At 38.6% G+C, this 18,427-nt stretch overlaps 1 protein-coding gene across 1 annotated transcript; it reads right to left on the bottom strand.

The window, feature by feature from the left end:
* Positions 1 to 1,288: 1,288 nt before the first annotated feature.
* On the bottom strand, positions 1,289 to 16,819 carry PRKRA (protein activator of interferon induced protein kinase EIF2AK2). The gene is made up of 8 exons (XM_026697000.2): positions 16,670 to 16,819; positions 12,880 to 13,049; positions 11,096 to 11,177; positions 10,272 to 10,350; positions 8,121 to 8,238; positions 6,310 to 6,407; positions 3,137 to 3,311; positions 1,289 to 2,613 (listed from the first exon to the last, which is right to left on the bottom strand). Exons 1-8 carry the CDS (start codon positions 16,780 to 16,782, stop codon positions 2,456 to 2,458), a joined length of 993 nt encoding a protein of 330 aa, XP_026552785.2. The 5' UTR covers positions 16,783 to 16,819; the 3' UTR covers positions 1,289 to 2,455.
* Positions 16,820 to 18,427: the final 1,608 nt, after the last annotated feature.

The following is an 18,427-nucleotide window of genomic DNA, read 5'->3' as shown; positions in this document are numbered from 1 at the left end:
ATAAGTTCAAGTGAGACGTAAGTTCATGAAGTCTTAAAAGAAATGCCAACCTACATAAGCAACTTCAAGGGAGTTAAGTGCAGAAGCCATGCTCCTGGCTACTGAAATATGCAATTATTTTTAAAAAAAGTTGGTAATTTTTCATAATATCCTGTAAAATATATCTTTAGGTCATAATTCATGTTGCTCTTTTTTCCATGTAATGTGATTGTAATCTAGTGTACTGCTTTAACTGTATAATAGGAGACATGACCAATCTGCAACCCAACCACCAAACACAAATTATGACGGTTCCTCACCTGGCCTGTAAGCCTATCACAAAGAATGAATGGAAACAAGATTTTCTACTTCACTGCAAATCTTTAAAATCACTTTTATTATTTCCGTGAATGACAAGAGTTAAAGCTAAATTGACATACAAGACAATAATACAGCGATTAGGGTGCTAAACCTGGACTCAGGAGATTTGGATTCAGGTCCACCCTTAGTCATCGAAATTCATTGTGTGGTTTTGAGCTAGTGTACATTATCCCACGTGTTTGCTGTAAGGCAAAACGGGTGCATATATGAAGTGTATGAGTGAATAGATGAACAATGCTCAATGTGATTGGTAAATATTACCATTCTGCTGGGCAATTTTTGCAAGCTAGTGATTTATATTTGGCATTTTGGAGGAAGGATCTTTTTTGGTATGGGTGTTTTTCATCCTGGGAGTTCCTGAGGAGTTGAGGAATGAGATGTGATTGGAGGTATTTGTAAATCAAACAGAATGGAAAAGCAGAGAATTGGGAAAGCTGGTGAAACTCAATTGTGTGGAACATCAAGTGACAGATACAAAAGAAGTGTAGAAAGTAGAAGGCAGAACGTGTGAACTGGGGGAAGGAAAGGGCTAGAAGAGGGAATGCTGAAAATGGCAAGACACTATCAATGTGACACCTTAATTCCAGTTGATGCACATTATTACTATTATCACCTTCTTTGTCGCTATAACACATTACAACTTATCTGCTGCCATGCAGACCCAGAATAGCATGTGGAAGCAGGACTACAGTGGGAGACTTAACAAATTCAGTAAGGGGCTCGTTTGGCACTACTGTGTTTCAGTGAAAGGGAAGGAGGGTATCAGCTGCTTGAAGAAACTGCAGCCTGGGAAGAGAGCAGCTACAACTCTCTTGTCAGCCCTTCAAGGTAGGCCAAGTCAGGAAAGCCCCCCAAAAGAAATACTAAAACTCTGCTGCTGTAGATTATACTGGAATAACAAAAATTTGAAACCTGGCAGTGTTTTTCCTCCCCCCCCCCCCTTATTCCAAGACTGTCAAAATCAAACTCTTCAGACTCTGTCACACTTTATTTTCCTGGATTGATCTCACTTTCTACTAATGGTCACATTCTTTCTCCAAGGTCATCTCTTACTATAGTCTGTCTCTGACAATGACTATCATAAGGGCAGTGAAGGGCTTGCCTGTGACTACTTGATGCTTCAGTGAGTTCATCATATATATAAGCCATGGGATAGGGAACAGTTTCCCTTCCTGATTGTAAGGGAGTCAAATTGGGGGAAGGCTGGATATTTGAATTTGGCTGTACAGTAGGTTTGGAATAATAGAAATGTCAGCTGATTGAAATGGCAGTTGGTGTCCCAATTTGCCTGTTATGGGGTGCTAGGGAATGATAAGAGGCAGGCCTTGCTTGGTGATATCTTCTAATGGAGTCTGGAGGATCACACCACTGTTCTTCGGGTGAACCCTGAAGTTGTTTTGTTTCACTGGGCTTGGGGGGGGGGGGATTGAATTATTTACATGCTGGGTTGCCTTATGGATATGGATGTGAATCTGATTTTTTAAGAAACTAGCAGATTTATGCAGAGTTGGATTTTTCAATTTTAATCTACTTTTAATAAGATGTTATGAAACTATGATGAACTTATGGTTTGTGTTTTGCTTTGTGGTTTCACTGTGAGATACCTAGTCAGTTTCATAAGGCAATATATTAATGCTGTAAGAAATAAACAGAAGAATGAGCTGGACTTCCTGCTCCCAATGCACAGCATTCTTAAACATATTCCTTCTCTCAACACACTGCACTCTTCTGTAAGTTTGCCTCAAGCCCCATCCCTGTACAAAACAATACTGAGAAAGGAGGCAATGGAATTTGAGGCTGCTTTGGGGGAACAGCCGCTGACAGACTAATAACTATTTCGGTACTGAGAATTCAGATTCATCAAACGCTATAGAGTTGCAGGGTATATGTCTCATGCCCTGTTCACGGCTTTTGGTTTTCCTGATTTTAGCTTTCCAAAATAAATAAACAAAAACATCATAATAGGTTTAAGTTACATTTTCTTTATAATACACAATTATGAATGCAGAGGTTGTGATGTGACTTTAAAAAAAGCCTCAATAATTTGGAAATTGGAAATATATATATGTACCCATTCTTTTTCCCGGTTTCAAGGTTATTTCCTCCCAGCCATTATTTTTAAATACTGTAATGCATTGTGGGCTGAATCATTGTGGCTGTTGCTCCAGGAGATTCCAGTCCCATGGCAAACTATGATTGGAATGGTCGAAAGTTCTACGAGGCTCTGGAACTGTCCATTCACACTCAACTCCTCTGAAATTACAGACACAAACAGTGATAAGTAGAAAATCATCATCTTTTATCAAACAAAACACTGTTAAATTCTCCTTCCCAAATGTTCTGAACTGATCACCAAGACATCAGAGATGTTGCTTTATTCTGATGACTGATGTAAAAACTATTTTTTTTATGAGGATGGAGGTTCGTTCTTGGAGCTTATGGGCTAGGTTTCCAAATCCTTTTTATCCTGTGCTAGCAATGATAGACCCCATTATTATCTATACACGTTGCTCACAATGACCTTCTTGAACTCCAGCATTAACTAATGCAACGTTCTTCAAACTAGCTACAGAACAGTGTTTGAGGCCTTTAAAAATATAGCCAAAATATAGAAACCAATTTTCTCCTTGTGGCATGCTTGAACAAGTATTCAGGCCAAATTTTGAAAAATAATTTCCGAGTACACAACACCTAGAACTACTTTTTCTGCCCTAGCAGTGTTGGGAGAGGAAATATAAAGTGAAGGAGGCATGCTACATAGTTCACCAGGTCTTACCTATGTTCAAATATTTTATATTAAAGCCTTGCTCCTCTGCAATTTCTCCAAGGAGCTGAATATAGTCTGTATTGGGAATACTGAGGGAGCTTATCTTCAACATAGTAATTTTTTCGCCAGAAGAGTTCCTTAAGCTATCCCAGGTACATCCCAAATTATGCATTTGTTCTTTTCCCTGAAACAAATGAACAGGGTTTAGATTTTGCTGCACATTTTAATATTGCTTGGTATTTAGTCATGTAATCAATACTTTTAAAATCCTTATTATTTGAGATGAGAACCTATGATGTAATGCTTTGTGTTTTAGTTAGAAAAGATGGAAGTCAATGACAGCACCTATCTGTAACTCTTTAAAACAGCCAAATTATGTTCTAGGATCATCAGGCTAATAATGGAAAGTTTTCACAGCATGTGATCTTGGAGACCGATGTGCGGTTTTAATGAGTGGTGAAAGGTGCTGCTGTATTCATATTCCTGGTAGTGCCCCTTCTGAACTGAATTCAAAACGCTGCACAATTCTAAGAAGATGCCAATCCAAACAGTTTTCTCGTGGTACTATGGACTAATCATCAGTTCCAGCTGATGGCAGATTGAGGGAAAGTGGAAAAATAAAGGCTGATTCAGTGCAAGGAAAGTTAACTGTAGCAGCAACACCAGAGGAATCACCTATTTAGTTTGGTGATAAACTAAAACTGATAGGTTTGGTGGATTTTTCCTAAAAACTGCAGATATTTCAAGGCTTATGTTTTAGGAACTTGCCTTTAAATAAATTTAACCAAATATCAAGGCTACTTTTATTGAGAATTTAGACAAAGCTATTATTGAATATAATTATAATTTTCATTCATGTGCCAATCCTTTTATTGTGTCTATGTTGACACAAGAGAAATGACTTGCAGCCTCCAGAGACTTCTAAATAATGTTACTCATTTAAATAGAATTTATGAACAGAAAGCAATAGTATTATATATGTAAATAATATCCAATTGATCTTTAATCCTGGCTGCAGACTCTTATCTTTCAGTAATAGGGACCCTGGCAGGCCACTTAAAAGATGCTAAGCCTGGGGAAAATTGTACATGGATTCCGTAGTAATGATAGGTTAAAAGTTCCTTGCAAATGAGCCAATTCACGCTGGATCCACATTAAAATGTAACCATGCTTACCCCCATTAGAACAGTTAATAGCCTTTTTTCACAGTCCGTTTCCTGAATGAGACAGTTTTGCTAATGGGTGAACATTCTGCATTTCTAATCCTGAGATACAGCTAAAGTGAAAATAAGATACAAATCTAATAAAAAATAATCTTAAGAAAAATTCCTACATCTTTTTAAAGATGTTTCTACTTTAAATGTGCATTTCCACCATTGTTTTAAACTTGTTTTTCCTGGGATAATGAGAGATAAAGAAATCCAGAATTTTGATTTTAACATTTCTCAAACAGTTGTCCAATACACTACAATTTTTGAAGCAAATAAGCATTCTCATACAATTTATGACATGGCAGAATGTCCTTTTAAAAAAAATAAATAATAGTATTTCTAAAATATTACTTTGGACACCAAAATTGGGTTTGTTCCATTCTCACTAAAGATGGGGCGGGGTGGGGGTGTTGTTGGCTTTTCCCATTTCTTTTCCTTTTATTGTAATATTGTAAATCATGGTGCACTGTGTTATTTCAAATCAAATCTCAATATAGTAATAAATAATATGATTAGATATTATTAACATTCTATTTAAAAAACTTAAAATATTGAAAGTAAAACTTCTTACATTTTCAGAAAAGCAACAAAGAACAGGACAAAGTGAAAACCAGTTGTGTTTTAATTAGCATTTCCACCAGACTAGGTAATGCTGGTGAAGACCTATTGTAAAGATAACAGCCATTTTTTTCCAGCACCTGAAGAGAAGACATTGCTTTCTCCAGTGCTTCAAGAAGGTAGCCAAGAGGGACAGCATTCTTGAACTTTTGATCATGAACAGAACTGCAGTTTATCGAGCCTTCTGTTGCTGTCAAAATAATATATATTGTAATTTTTACCAAATAGTAATGCAATTCATCATGGATACCAAATGGATAAGTGAGGCTTATTAGAATATTGATATAAAAACCCTCATCTCTGTTGAGAAGATGAAAAGAAGCTGTGAGTATAATTAGTATTCATTTATTTAGTCTATGGCAATGTTTATTAGCTGGGAGACTTCAATGCTAATACAGAGTAATAATTTGGCTACCTAAGTAATTATTGGAAGGATATATAGACTTTGTTGACTGCATCTATTCACCCATATAAAAAAATTCTTGAGTAGTGAAGCCAAACGAAGAAAGGAGCTGTCAGAGAATGGAAAAAGTAGGACCCACAAGTGCTTATAATGGGGTTCCAGTGACTATGACTCAAAGAACTCAGAAGACTTGATTGTATCCCTCCAATCCTCTCAAAACATTGCCACCAAATTGTCGTAACAAACATAAGAAAATTATGCAATGCACAGGGTAACGGCTATACTACTTGTGTTTGATTTATTTTAATCCAATGTATTTTCCTGCCCATTACCTCTTTTTATGTCCTACCACTGCCTACCACTGGTAGTGCAGTCCTCGGCCTGCCAATCAAAAGTCAGGAGGAAGCCTTCATCTGAAAAGAATTGCACCTGTTGATAAGGGGTGGCAAACTCAAGGCCCATGGGCTAGATCTAGCTCGTGGGGTACTTAGATCTGGTCCGTTTTGCCAGCCTGGAAATATTAAAGGACCAAGCCCATGGTGCCTCTGCCGGCCAAAATGGGGCGCAGCCCCCCTCCCCATTTTTGGCCAGCAGAGTGCTGCAGGAGGTGGACGTCCCGTCTCCTTCGTCTCCCTGGTCCACAGAAAAGAACTACATTGCTGATCTGGCCCTCAAAGAAATCCAGTTGACATCCCTGCTCTTGATTTACAAATAATCCTAGCTTGGAGGGAACTGCAGGGTTCAACTCGATGCTTGCTCGCTCAGAAATAAATTATAGATATCAGTGGAAGTTATTCCCAAACTACTTTGTATAAAAATGTCATCATTATACATATTAGGAACAGATAAGAAATAGGGACAGAAGATGAAGATGATTAGGAACAAAGAAGATATTAATAAGGTTCAATGGTAAAGCAGGTACTTTCCATTAAATTTAATGAATTACTTACTAAAGAAATTGTGATATTATCTTGACAAAAACTCTGGAACTTTTCAAGTAATTTCTCAGCAGCATTTCGCTTTGCTAATTTTTTAGATGTTCCCATACCTAGATAATGAACAAAAGGTAAAATTATTGAAATAGGCAAAATAACTATTTTGGATTACATTAAACAATTACATTCCAGAACCAGATAGATTTACATTTGGGGCATGTTCATCCCTTTCTGTAGCCACAAATTTGAAATTCTCTTTGTATCTATTTTGTCGGTACTTAATAACTTTAGCAAGAGGCATCAATCACGAACTCTTGTCCTTTCAGATCCCTTCCAGCTACTGTCAGTATTGATAGATCAAATCGTTACATGGATGAGAATGCAGAATAGTGTGGAAGAATATAAGGAAGAGAGAGATGCTGCTTGCTTTGTTTGAACCAGGCTCGCTAACTTGGCTGAGGCTTCATTTGAACCTGCCTTATCACAGCAGGCTGACCACTTGGTTGCAATTTGAAAATAAAGTCTCTACAGGAAAAGGAGCAGCAAGTGCAACTGATAAAATATAAAGACTTAGTTGACTGCATCCACTCAACCATTAAAAAGTAACAAGGATAAAGGCCCCTATTTTGAAATCAACTCTGAACAGATGAATTGTACCAATACATAGATAAATCACATCAAATCCTAATTTCTACTCAAATTTTATGGACAAAGACCAATTAAAAACAGTAATATGCTGCACCATAAAAAAAAAACAGCAAAGCGAATTAATGACAGAATGTTAAACTGCTGTGCATAATCTCTCACGAAAATGGTAATAAGCTCCAATATCTGCTAAGAACAATGGTGATCAAGCAGAACTTCGCTATATTCCTGATCATTTCTGGTGGGATATATAGAAATAAAACATAGGTACCTTGTCTATCTGATTAGTCCTTGCATGAAGACAGGAGGAGGTGTATAAGTTTTGTGCACTAAGTACATTAGAAGGGACAGGAAAATAAGACATGCACTGCTGACTTAAATATAAAAGCTCTCTAGGAGTGTTATGAAATCTTCCTTCCATCAACATACTATAATTTTAAATTACTTTTTTCAAGCAGCCATTGTATTGCTGGTTTTTACTGGCCAGATATTTCTAGCAAATAGCCTTTCAAAATACAAAAAAGAAAAAGAGACCAAAAAAAAAAAGAATCCAGTTTACAATGTTCAGAGGGCATATACCAGTGTTTTGATGTTCTATTGTACTGAAGCGTGACCAATGTAATTTTAAAAAGTGCCCTAATTTTAATTATTAAACCAATTAAATTTCCTCTACCTAAGAGGAGATATGGAGACTTGTACTTTCTCTACTCAGTGGCATTTCATATAATAGGAAATATGTGCCTGCAATTCTTCCCTACCTTCCTCTTCTTCCAGCTTCAAAACATGTAATTGATCAAGGTGCAAAAACACAGAAGTAATTCTATAGATCAGGGGTATACTAGTTTTTTTAAAAAAATGTCTACCTTTGCAAAAATAATAATAATCATGAATTAGGATATTCCACAAGGGACCCTAGTCTTTCCAGTGTCCAGGCATTGTTATGCATAAAAAAGTCCTGGTAGGTCTCAAAAAAAAAATCACTATTTCTCCCTGACTTATTGTGTGTGCAGCTATGTGTCCAGAAGTACATTTAATTCAAAACATTTATAACCAGGCTTCCAAGTGAAATATCTGACAGTGCCATTTACCAAGCAAAATTATATAAATGTGAGAAAGTTTGAAACAATAGAAACAATCCATTCTTCATCATTTTTAATCGAGTCATTTGAAAAATTATGTACCTGTTTCTATCAATGTCTCGATTCTGCAAGTCATTGCAAACTCTCTCTTATGAGGTGGCCCAGTCTCCTGGGCCAGTATATATTCAGGTAATCTCCAACCCTTTCTCATAGCCAGTTCCTTGAAAGGGGGAAAAAAGCACAAAGAAAACCCTTTTTTAAAAAAATCCCTGCACTTCAGAGGTTTCCTCATCCAGCACAGGAAACCAATCACAATATTAATTACACTAAATCCTCTGTTCAATAGAATAGGAATAGGAATAGGAATAGGAATAGAATAGAATAGAATAGAATAGAATAGAATAGAATAGAATAGAATAGAATACTTTATTGGCCAAGTGTGATTGGACACACAAGGAATTTGTTTTGGTGTTTATGCTCTCAGTGTACATAAAAGATACATTTGTCAAGAGTCAAGAATCATAAGGTACTACACTTAATGATAGTCATAGGGTACAATAAGCAATCAAATCATACTAGGAAACAGTCAATATAAATTGTAAGGAGACAAGCAACAAGTTATGGTCATACAGTCATAAGTGGGAGGAGATGGGTAAAAGGAAGGATGGGAGGATTAATAGTAAAAGTAATGCAGACTTAGTAAATAGTTTGACAATGTTGAGGGAATTATTTCTTTAGCAGTGATGGCATTCAGGGAAAAAAGACCCCAGTTTAACTGACTTTGAACATAGTGGTTAAAACAGTAGACTTCTCTGTTATTTGGGGAAGCACTCTACACCAGGGCTCTGCAATCCTCACTCAAATACAACCAGTTTTCTCTCACTGGTGCTTCACCTCTTGATCAGGAATTCCAAGAATTATTTTTTTTTTAGTTACTAAGAAATGGTCTAGGGCAGTGATGGCGAACCTATGTGTTGTGGTGTGCAAAAAGCGTGGGGGCGTGCGTGCCAGCACCCACAATGCAATGCACCCTGCCCCCCACGCATGCATGCACAAGCCCCCCGTTACATACACCGCACATTCGCGCACCCCCCAGCTGATTTTTGGCCCATTTGAGGCCGTTTTTGCCCTCCTGGGGGCTTGAGGGAAGCCTCTGCAGCCTTTGGAGGCCGAAAAAGGGGCCTGTTTTGGCATTTCCGGTAGGCCCGTTTTTTGGCCTCCAAAGGTTGCGGAGGCTTCCCTCAAGCCCCCGGGAGGGCAAAAACATCCTCAAATGGGCCAAAAATCAGCTGGGAGGCACACGCATGCACAGTGCAGGTAAGTTTGGCTGGGGCTCGTGTGCCCGCACAAATGGCTCTGTGTGCCATCATGGGTATAGGGTCTCCTGCTTGAGCAGGGGATTGGACTAGAAGACCTCCATGGTTTCTTCCAGCTCTATTATGTTTCTACAGAAGACCCATCGGCAAAGAAAAGGTCTCTATATCATCCTTCAAAGGGAAAGCTTTTTTGTTTCTGTTTTTGGAAGAAAAACTTTGTTTTAATGTATGGTACTCCTCAACTTACAACCATTTGCTTAGCAACCATTCAAAGTTACAATGGCACTTAAAAAATGCCTGACAATTGATCCTTGCACTTAGGCCATCCCAGCATCTCCATAGACATGGTCAAAATTTGGGTACTTGACAACCAGAACAGAACAGAATAGAATAAAAACTTCATTGTGTCACTTTAGATGTACACTAATCAACATACATTGAAATGAAATGTATTTATGATGGTTGCAGCATGCCAAGGTCATGAGATCATCATTTACAACCTTCCCAGATGATTTCTGACAAGCAAAATCCATGGGGGAAACCATTTTTGCTTAACGACTTGAGTGATTCGCTTCACAACTATGGCAAAAAAGGTGGTCAAATTGGGCGTGACTCACTTAACAACCAACTTTACTGGTCCCAATTGTGATCATAAACTGAGGACGACCTGTATCAGTAGTTTCATGTTTTTCCGCTCTTCACCTATTTTGTTACCACCAACTTCGCTTTATATTGCCTTCTTTCCTGAGAGTGATGGGAACAGTCTCTTTCCTCATTCATGGAACCTGTTCCTGACTAGCTGCATTAGTCTGCTATCAGAAAATAAAAAGGAGCCCCCCCATCCCCCCCCCAAAGTGTTGTAATCCTGATTTGTAACCATAATTTAGAATTCCTTGATCATACATAACAAATTAGTGTTAAGGTAATTATAACTCACTTGCAACGATCCAATCGGATTGGTCTGATTCTGTGCTTGATTGAGAGGTTCAGGGATTATATGGTCTGGCATAGAAATACTAAAATGAACATAGTAAACTTAAAATGGAAACTTTAGAAATTATTTCTGGTACTATTATGCACACAATGCCAAATGTACTGACTTTTCACATGAATTGTTATCCCATTTTTTCATTGTTTAATAAGTAGATCTGAAGTAAGCAATGTTGGAGTCATAAGTCGGTGGGGAAGGATATCTATTCTCTTTAATATTACCTTTAACTTTCTATGCCTTTTTCTTTCCCTTTCATTCTCCGGTATCATCTTCTAAGCATATTTGATAAAGTATAAATTGCTTACTACAGGTCTCAGGCAATACTAATTATGAAAATAAATTTCACAGTGATTATGAAATTCCCATCTATTCATGCCTAATCAGATTTTCATGAAAATTCATCAACTTTTCAAAAGATAAAGAGTCATAAACGTGACAAAAAATTCTGAACAAGATCTAAAACACCAGAAAAGATTTCAGTGGATCATCTTACTCCTAACAGAGATAGGTGAGATGCTATTGCATAATATTTTGTTTCTTCCAATATTTTTTCAAAATAAGTGACACTGTCCAGCCTCCCTATTCAGGAATATCTAGTACTATTTATAAAAATGTGAGGACATCCTGATAAACTTCTTCTATCAACAGGATGGAGAGGGTGAAACAGGGGTAGCCATGGACCCCATAGGCAATTCTCACTTTTAATTCAGGTGAATTGACTAACGGCTTGCTCAATGGGTTTGTGTCACAATGCTCAACATTGAACTCACCAGATATTTGGATTGCTTTTCAAAATATTCAGTGCAGCTTCAGCAGCTCTGTGTTTTGCAATCTTTTTGCTGGGACCCTCTCCTGAAGCAGTAGAAACAAAAATATTTCTCTGTTCAAAGCAGAGTAACAATAAAGATACCAACATCTGAATTTCAAACAATTACTATATGTCACTATTTTGTCTGGGAAAATAAAATAGAGACGCTTATAGTCAGCAATCATCATGCACTGAAATGAATTCATTTTTCAAAATATTAAAATGTAAATTCACTATCCTGATCCTACAGCGACATAGCCAATTTATTTTTTCCCCAGGGGAACAAAATAGCCAATCACATTTGGCAGTATAAATAAGGCTCAGGAAAAAAACAACACCACATACAGAATTTGTATCTATATAGTGTTTTATCAGTGTTAAGGTGACATCTAAAGTGATTAAGGAAGGACAAGAGGATATCAGGAAAAAACCTTGGCCCTTTGGGCTCTGAAATTGAATTAAAGGAGACAGAATGGAAAGAGGAAAAAATAGGAATATTTGGACTGAGAGAATGGAAAGACATTTGAAATTAGAGAACAAGAAGAAAAGCAATTTTATATGATGGGATTTGTTTTATCAATGGTTGGATAAAAAGACAAGGTAAGGTAACAGAATAGATAATTTTGTTATAGAAGTTCAAGAGACTGATACAAAATATAATGTAGACATATAACCATTGGATGACAGCATAATATAATGATGGAATAAATAGCAAGATAATTAATAATTGATAAATAGATAAGCATGTTAGTTTGACAATGTGAGATTGATAAAAATTGTGAACGGATCGGAAGGATCGGACAAAAGATTCTAAACCAACTGACACACTGTACAAAATGGAAGATTTTTTTTAATGTATTGTCTGTGTATGTTTGTCTTAAAATAATATATATATATATATATAATAAAAAAGAGACAATGGAAGGAAATAAATGAGGGGAGGGAAGAATGCCCCTCTATCGCACAGCATTAGCTGCTGCCTGGAAGATAGTGGTGATGGGATGCACCTTTGAGAAAGTAGGACAGGATTCATCCTTTAAACCAGTGTCTCAACCTTGGCAACTTGTGGACTTCAACTCCCAGAATTCCCTAGCCAGCCATGGCTGGCTAGGGTGTTCTGGGAGTTGAAGTCCACTCAGCTTCAAATTGCCAAGGTTGAGAAACACTGCTCCAAATCAAACTCTGTTAAATTTTAAAATGTCTGCCTTTCACAGTTTTAGGGGGACATGACCTTGGAAAGATATCCACGCTGTGAGATCCATGCTTTCCTCCATACTGACATATTTTCTCTAAATCCAATTCCTATCTCCAAAATCTCTAAATTTATGGTCTACCCGATTTCCCTGACCCCGCCATATAAATATTATCGGCTTCCTTAAGAACAAAGAGAATGGTAACCTTATATTTTTTAAGCAAAACCGATACAATATAAACATCATATAAACATTGAAGCATCCTCCCCTTCCCCACCATTTTGATACCCTAATCCTGAACCATTCTCTTTCATGGGTGCACAACATGTGGCTCTCTAAATTTTGCTAAAGCACACCTTTTACTAATTCCAGCCAGCAAGGCCAATTCCATGGTTGAAATTCAGTGGCATCTGTTATTTTGGACTCACTGGGAGCCACCAGTTATGTGGAGGCAATAAACAAAAGAAACACTTCTTTCTTTTTCAAAGAAACAAATACTACGTGCAACGAATCAAAGAAATGCATTTTAATACATTACAACACTTTCACAAACCTGTGGCAAAGATGTCACCTATGGTGACTTTATAGGTGAAAACGGGCATATGTACTTCTCCCTCGGCTTTTTCAAATTCATATTCAGGATTAAGGTGAGCTTTTGTGCCATATTCAAGCAACAGCTGAATCGGTGTTTTGTTTGGTTTGGATGCAATAAGTTCCTCCAAGCTGTTCAACAAATAAATTAGGAATATGTAAGAAAATGAAAATATTTAAGAAATTACTAATTTTTCTTTTGAAAATATCTTGTTCTATTTTTCATTCATGGTGTTTAGTGATTAGAAGCCAGAAAATGTAAAGTATGCTTCTGTGATAACACTTTTTATTCATACAAATATGTACATTGGGAAAATAGGAAGGAATGTCATCTTATTTCTCATTTAGCTTCGTAAATATTAGCTGCATTTGGATATGATCCCAGAAGTATAAGACAAAATGCAAATTAGCTGTAATGTACAAGGACAACTTAATTTGTTTGTCACATGTTGAACCATCCATTCTCCTTCAGAAAGCTGAAAGGCACATTATCTGTATCTACTATGATAGATTGATGACCTTGTTATCAACATTAGAAATTATGCAAGACCCATCACAAATAGAAACCGCATTTCCTAGACAAAAATTCAAATTTGCTTTGAATGCTATTAATGTTTACATTTTAACAATAGCTTTATTTAAAAGTAAATTTCAAATCTAGTGGTACTTCTTCTCTAGCAAGTTGCAAAAAGCAATTTCACAGGCACAGGGAAAGGACAAAACTCTTTCCCTAAGAAACAACGGTTTTCCTTCATCCATTGCTTATTTAGCTTTTTATCCATTATTTTTAACATATTCAATTGCTCCTAATGGTTGTAAATACAGTATGACATGGTATGCTTTCATTTTCTAAAGACAACTTCATTTTTTTCAAAAACTATCAATTAGTTTATGAGTAAAACATTTAAAACATTTTTTTATGATTTAATCATAAAAAATGGAAGTTTTATGGGTCTCAACCTTGCTGAGGCACTTATACCTATATATGAAAAGATGCTCTGACATTTTTAAAACATTTGGGTAATTCGGGAGAAAAATGCATTCAGCCATGGAAGAATATTGTACAGAGAATAAAAGAAAGTTTCACATGCAAAGATGATTGCCTATTCACCCTCAACTGATATTTGCAGATGATACTAGAGTCATTGGTTTCATTTGAGACAGCAATTAATCTGCATATAGACAGGAATTTGAGCAACTGACCCTGTGTTACAGCTGGACAATCTGGAGCTTAATATGTCTAAAATTGTAGAGATGAGAGCAGATTTTACGAGCCCTTCTATTCTACCACCTTACTGTATCAGGCAAGCAAGTAGTACAAATATCAGTAGTAACATCCTTCAAGTTTTTGTGTTCCATAATCTTCCAAATGTGTCCAATTTGAAATGGACAGCTAACATTAGGATCATCATTAAAAAGGTACAACAAAGAATGTTCTTCCTGAATCATCTCAAGAGGTTCAGACTGTCCCAGGAGCTGTTGATACAGTTCTACAGAGGAATTATTGAGTTTGTCATTTTTATTTCTGTAAAGTGTCTAATTTGGTACAGCAACCAAACAGTTACAGACTCCAGCGGACAGCCTTCCTTCCTTAGAAGACCTGTATATGGTGCAAATCAGAAGAAGGGCTGAGTATCTACAGACCAGTGGAGGGATTCAAATTTTTTTACTACCGGTTCTGTGGGCGTGGTTTGGTGGGCGTGGCAGGGGAAGGATACTGTAAAATCTCCAGGCAGAGGTGATATTTGATCGTTTTCCAAACTACTCAAAATTTCTACTACCAGTTCTCCAGAAGTGGTCAGAACCTGCTGAATACCACCTCTGCTACAGACCCCTCACATCTTGGGCATAAAATGTTTCAACTCCTCCCCTTGGAACACAGCTGCAGAGCACTGAATACAAATACAACTAGACACAGGTAGTTAATTCTCACAATACTGTCATATCTAAATATGTATTTTAGTAGCCATGTTGTATGGCTGTATTATTATCCTCCTTAGCTTCTTTATTACTTCCTCTTGATACTATTATGGTTCTTACTACTTTGTTGCTTTGCATGTTAGCTGAGAGCTTCTGCACCAGAGACAAATTCCTTGTGTGTCTAATCAGACTTATTCTATTTTCTATTAGTTTCTATTTTCTCTTCTCTTCTTTCTCACCCCTCTCATTCTATTTTATTGACCCCAGGACCAAATCTAACAAAAGTATTTCAGCTGGATTAATTACACTTTCAGCTAGGTTAACGCTACTGAGCTAACCTTAGTTAATTCTGAAAAACTAGACAAGATTAGGATTTTTTTTAGTTTTAGGGTTTTTTTTTAGCTTACTTTGTCATTGCACCTTATACAACAAAATCAAACACCATCTTCAGTGCACATCATGACCATGACCATGAAAATAAACACAAACACACATCCTTCACCCTTTACACATTGAACCAGAGGTATAACACCACACCAACATTGCACTATACAGTAGAATTCAAAAGAGCTACTGCCCTGGGATAGAAGCTGTTTTTCAGCCTATTTGTCCTTGTTTTTATTATTCTGTACCATCTGCCAGATGGTAGTAGTTCAAAAAAAGGGTTCTCAGGATGAGATGGATCTTTGAGAATGTTTTGAACTTTCTTAAGGCAGCGGGAGCTATAAAGCTCTTCCAAAAAGGGACGAGGGCAACCCATGATCTTCTGGGTAATGACATTAACCCTCTGGAGTGCTTTCCTGTCTGCCACTGGGCAATTGGCAAACCATACAGAGGTGCAGTAAGTTAAAATGCTCTCTATGATGTAGTAGTAGAAGGTCACCAGCAGTTTCTCATTCAGTTGCTGCTTTCTGAGAAGCCTCTGAGAAGTTTAGTTAGTCCTTCAGACCAGAAGCCACCAGAAAATGTCAGAGGCCTAAACGGGACTTGGAAGCTAAAGCTATTCCCCAAAAGGGACAAGTAACAAGCCATTTTTGTCTTGTTGCCATGAAAACAGTGTGGGACGTCTGCATGAAGTCACAAATCGTACTCGAAGGAACCGGTAGAGCTGCTCAATGCCTAAGCAAGAGCTCTGCAAGCTTTCAAGGAGGAGGAGGGCTGGTTTCCTCGCTCCCCAACCTTGCTTAGAAAGAGTCTACTTATCTGAAACGGTATAGGATCTCCTTCTTGAGCACAGGGCTGGACTAGAAGACCTCTAAGGTCCCTTCCAATTCTATTCTGATTCAATTCAATTGAAACCGGGGACCTTCGACAAGGAAATCCTCCTTTTCTGCCTCCAAATTGAGCCCGGTTTCCCCCTTCTCCCCACTTCTAGTCTCCCTACTTTTGCCAGCGGCAGAAGATCCCGAGTCGCGTCCCCGTCCTTTCGGAAGTCTCCCGGGGGTGGACTGGGGTGGGGTAGCAACAGCAACTAGACTTATATACCGCTTCACAGCCCTCTCTAAGCGGTTTTACAGAGTCAGCTTACCTATTGCCCCCAACAACCTGGGCCCTCCCCAACAAGCCGACCTCGGAAGGATACGTCTATTCCGGAGACCGCTCCCCCTAAATACAAGCAGCTCGGCATGTGTGGCTCCGGGCCCGGGAAGGGTGGTAGCCCTACGCGGCCCCTTTAAATTTAAGGCGACACCCCACCCACCCACACCCACACCCCCAAAAAGCTCCACGGCGCCCGCAGCCCCTTCCCTCCTCGCGGTGCAGATTCCCGGGCATGTTCCCCCCCGCTCTCCACTCTCTACTTTATGGCGGCGCTTCCTCCCGCCCCGCCTGACCTGACGAGTTTCGGCTTTCCTCTCGGCGAATTCCGCTGCCCGGGCAATTCCTCCGGCGTCAAGGGCGCGCATGGAAGAGACGCAGCCACGCTAGGCGCAGCCAGCGCCTCCATCTCCCCCCTCCTACCCACCCCCAGCACCGGCCGGAGCGCCTTCCTTTTTGCCCGGCCCCGCTGACTGGGACCCACGTGGTTCCGGTGAGTCACGTGAGGAGGAGCCCGAAACAAGGCGGGCTTTTCCTTCAAGGCTCTGGACGCTTTTCGAGCCTTGGGCTTTTGAGCTCTCGGTTTGATTGACATCTTCCAAACTACGGTTAAATAGGACGCATTGATCAAAGTCATTTTTTTTCTTCTTCTTGGCCTAGATGGAGCAGGATTTGGCTCCCGTTAACCGTGGTTTGGATTGGAAGACGCGTCCTTGGCCTTTGACTCCGAAAGAGCAGTGGTTGCGTTGCAATACCGCCATGCACTTGCTATTCCGCTGTCATGGCTGACGCCGAGTTGCTTGTGCTAGTAGCAGCCAAGGGGGGTGGGGGTGGGGGGGAATGACTAGTAGTAATTGTTGACAATTCAAAAATGAAGGCGTTGGTTTTGTTTCCGTTTTGAAATCACGAGGAAAAAGAAATCCCGTTTCCCATGAAACTCGAATGTCAATGCGCTCCAGTTTCCCCCATTGTGAATAAAAAAATGAATTGTTTTAATTTTTTGATACTGTAACTCATTAAGTATGTACATGTAACTCATTAAGTATGTACATGACAAACTACTACTAAAAATAAAATCCTATGGTATCTCTGGACAACTGCATAACTGGATAGAAGCATTCCTGTCAAACAGACAACAAATGGTCAAAATTGGGAGTGTCCTATCAAATTCTGTACCTGTCAATAGTGGTGTCCCCCAAGGCAGTGTTCTAGGACCAACTCTCTTCATACTCTACATAAATGACCTCTGTGATCATATTAAGAGCAACTGCGTTCTTTTCGCTGATGATGTAAAGCTGTTCAATACCACAGACAATACTGCTACCCTTCAAGAAGATCTTGACTGTGTATCAGAATGGTCAAACAAATGGCAACTTCAAATCTCAACAAATAAATGCTCTGTCTTACATATTGGCAAAAAAAATCCGAAAATAAAATACAAGCTGAATAGTCAAGATCTTGTTGATGATCCAAGCTCTGTAAAGGACCTTGGAATACTCACCTCTAATGATCTAAGTGCTAGTGCCCACTACATAGCCAAAAAGGCATTAAGAGTTATTAACCTAATCTTACGTAGCTTTTTCTCTGGTAATATCACACTACTAACTAGAGCATACAAAACATTTGCTAGACCAATACTCGAATACAGCTCATCAGTCTGGAACCCACATTACGTATCTGATATTAGCACAATTGAGAAAGTCCAGAAATATTTCACAAGAAGAGTTCTCCACTCCTCTACTCGTTGTAGAATACCTTATGCCACCAGACTTGAAATTCTAGAACTAGAAAACCTTGAATTACGCCGTCTTCGGTCTGATGGTATATAAAATCATGGTCTGATGATATATGGTCCGTCTTCGGTCTGATGGTATATAAAATCATACATTGCAATGTCCTACCTGTCAATGAATACTTCAGCTTCAACCATAACAACACAAGAACACACAACAGATACAAACTCAAGGTTAACCGCACCAAGCTTGACTGCAGGAAATACGACTTTAGCAACAGAGTGGTCAATGTCTGGAATACTCTACCCGACTCTATAGTTT

Source organism: Pseudonaja textilis, chromosome 1, assembly GCF_049901715.1.
Source record: "Pseudonaja textilis isolate UNSWEBS1 chromosome 1, rPseTex1.2, whole genome shotgun sequence".
In the NCBI taxonomy this organism is placed as follows: Eukaryota; Metazoa; Chordata; class Lepidosauria; order Squamata; family Elapidae; genus Pseudonaja; species Pseudonaja textilis.
Note: the sequence above shows the minus strand (reverse complement) of the source record. Positions and strands in the feature narration are given on the sequence as shown.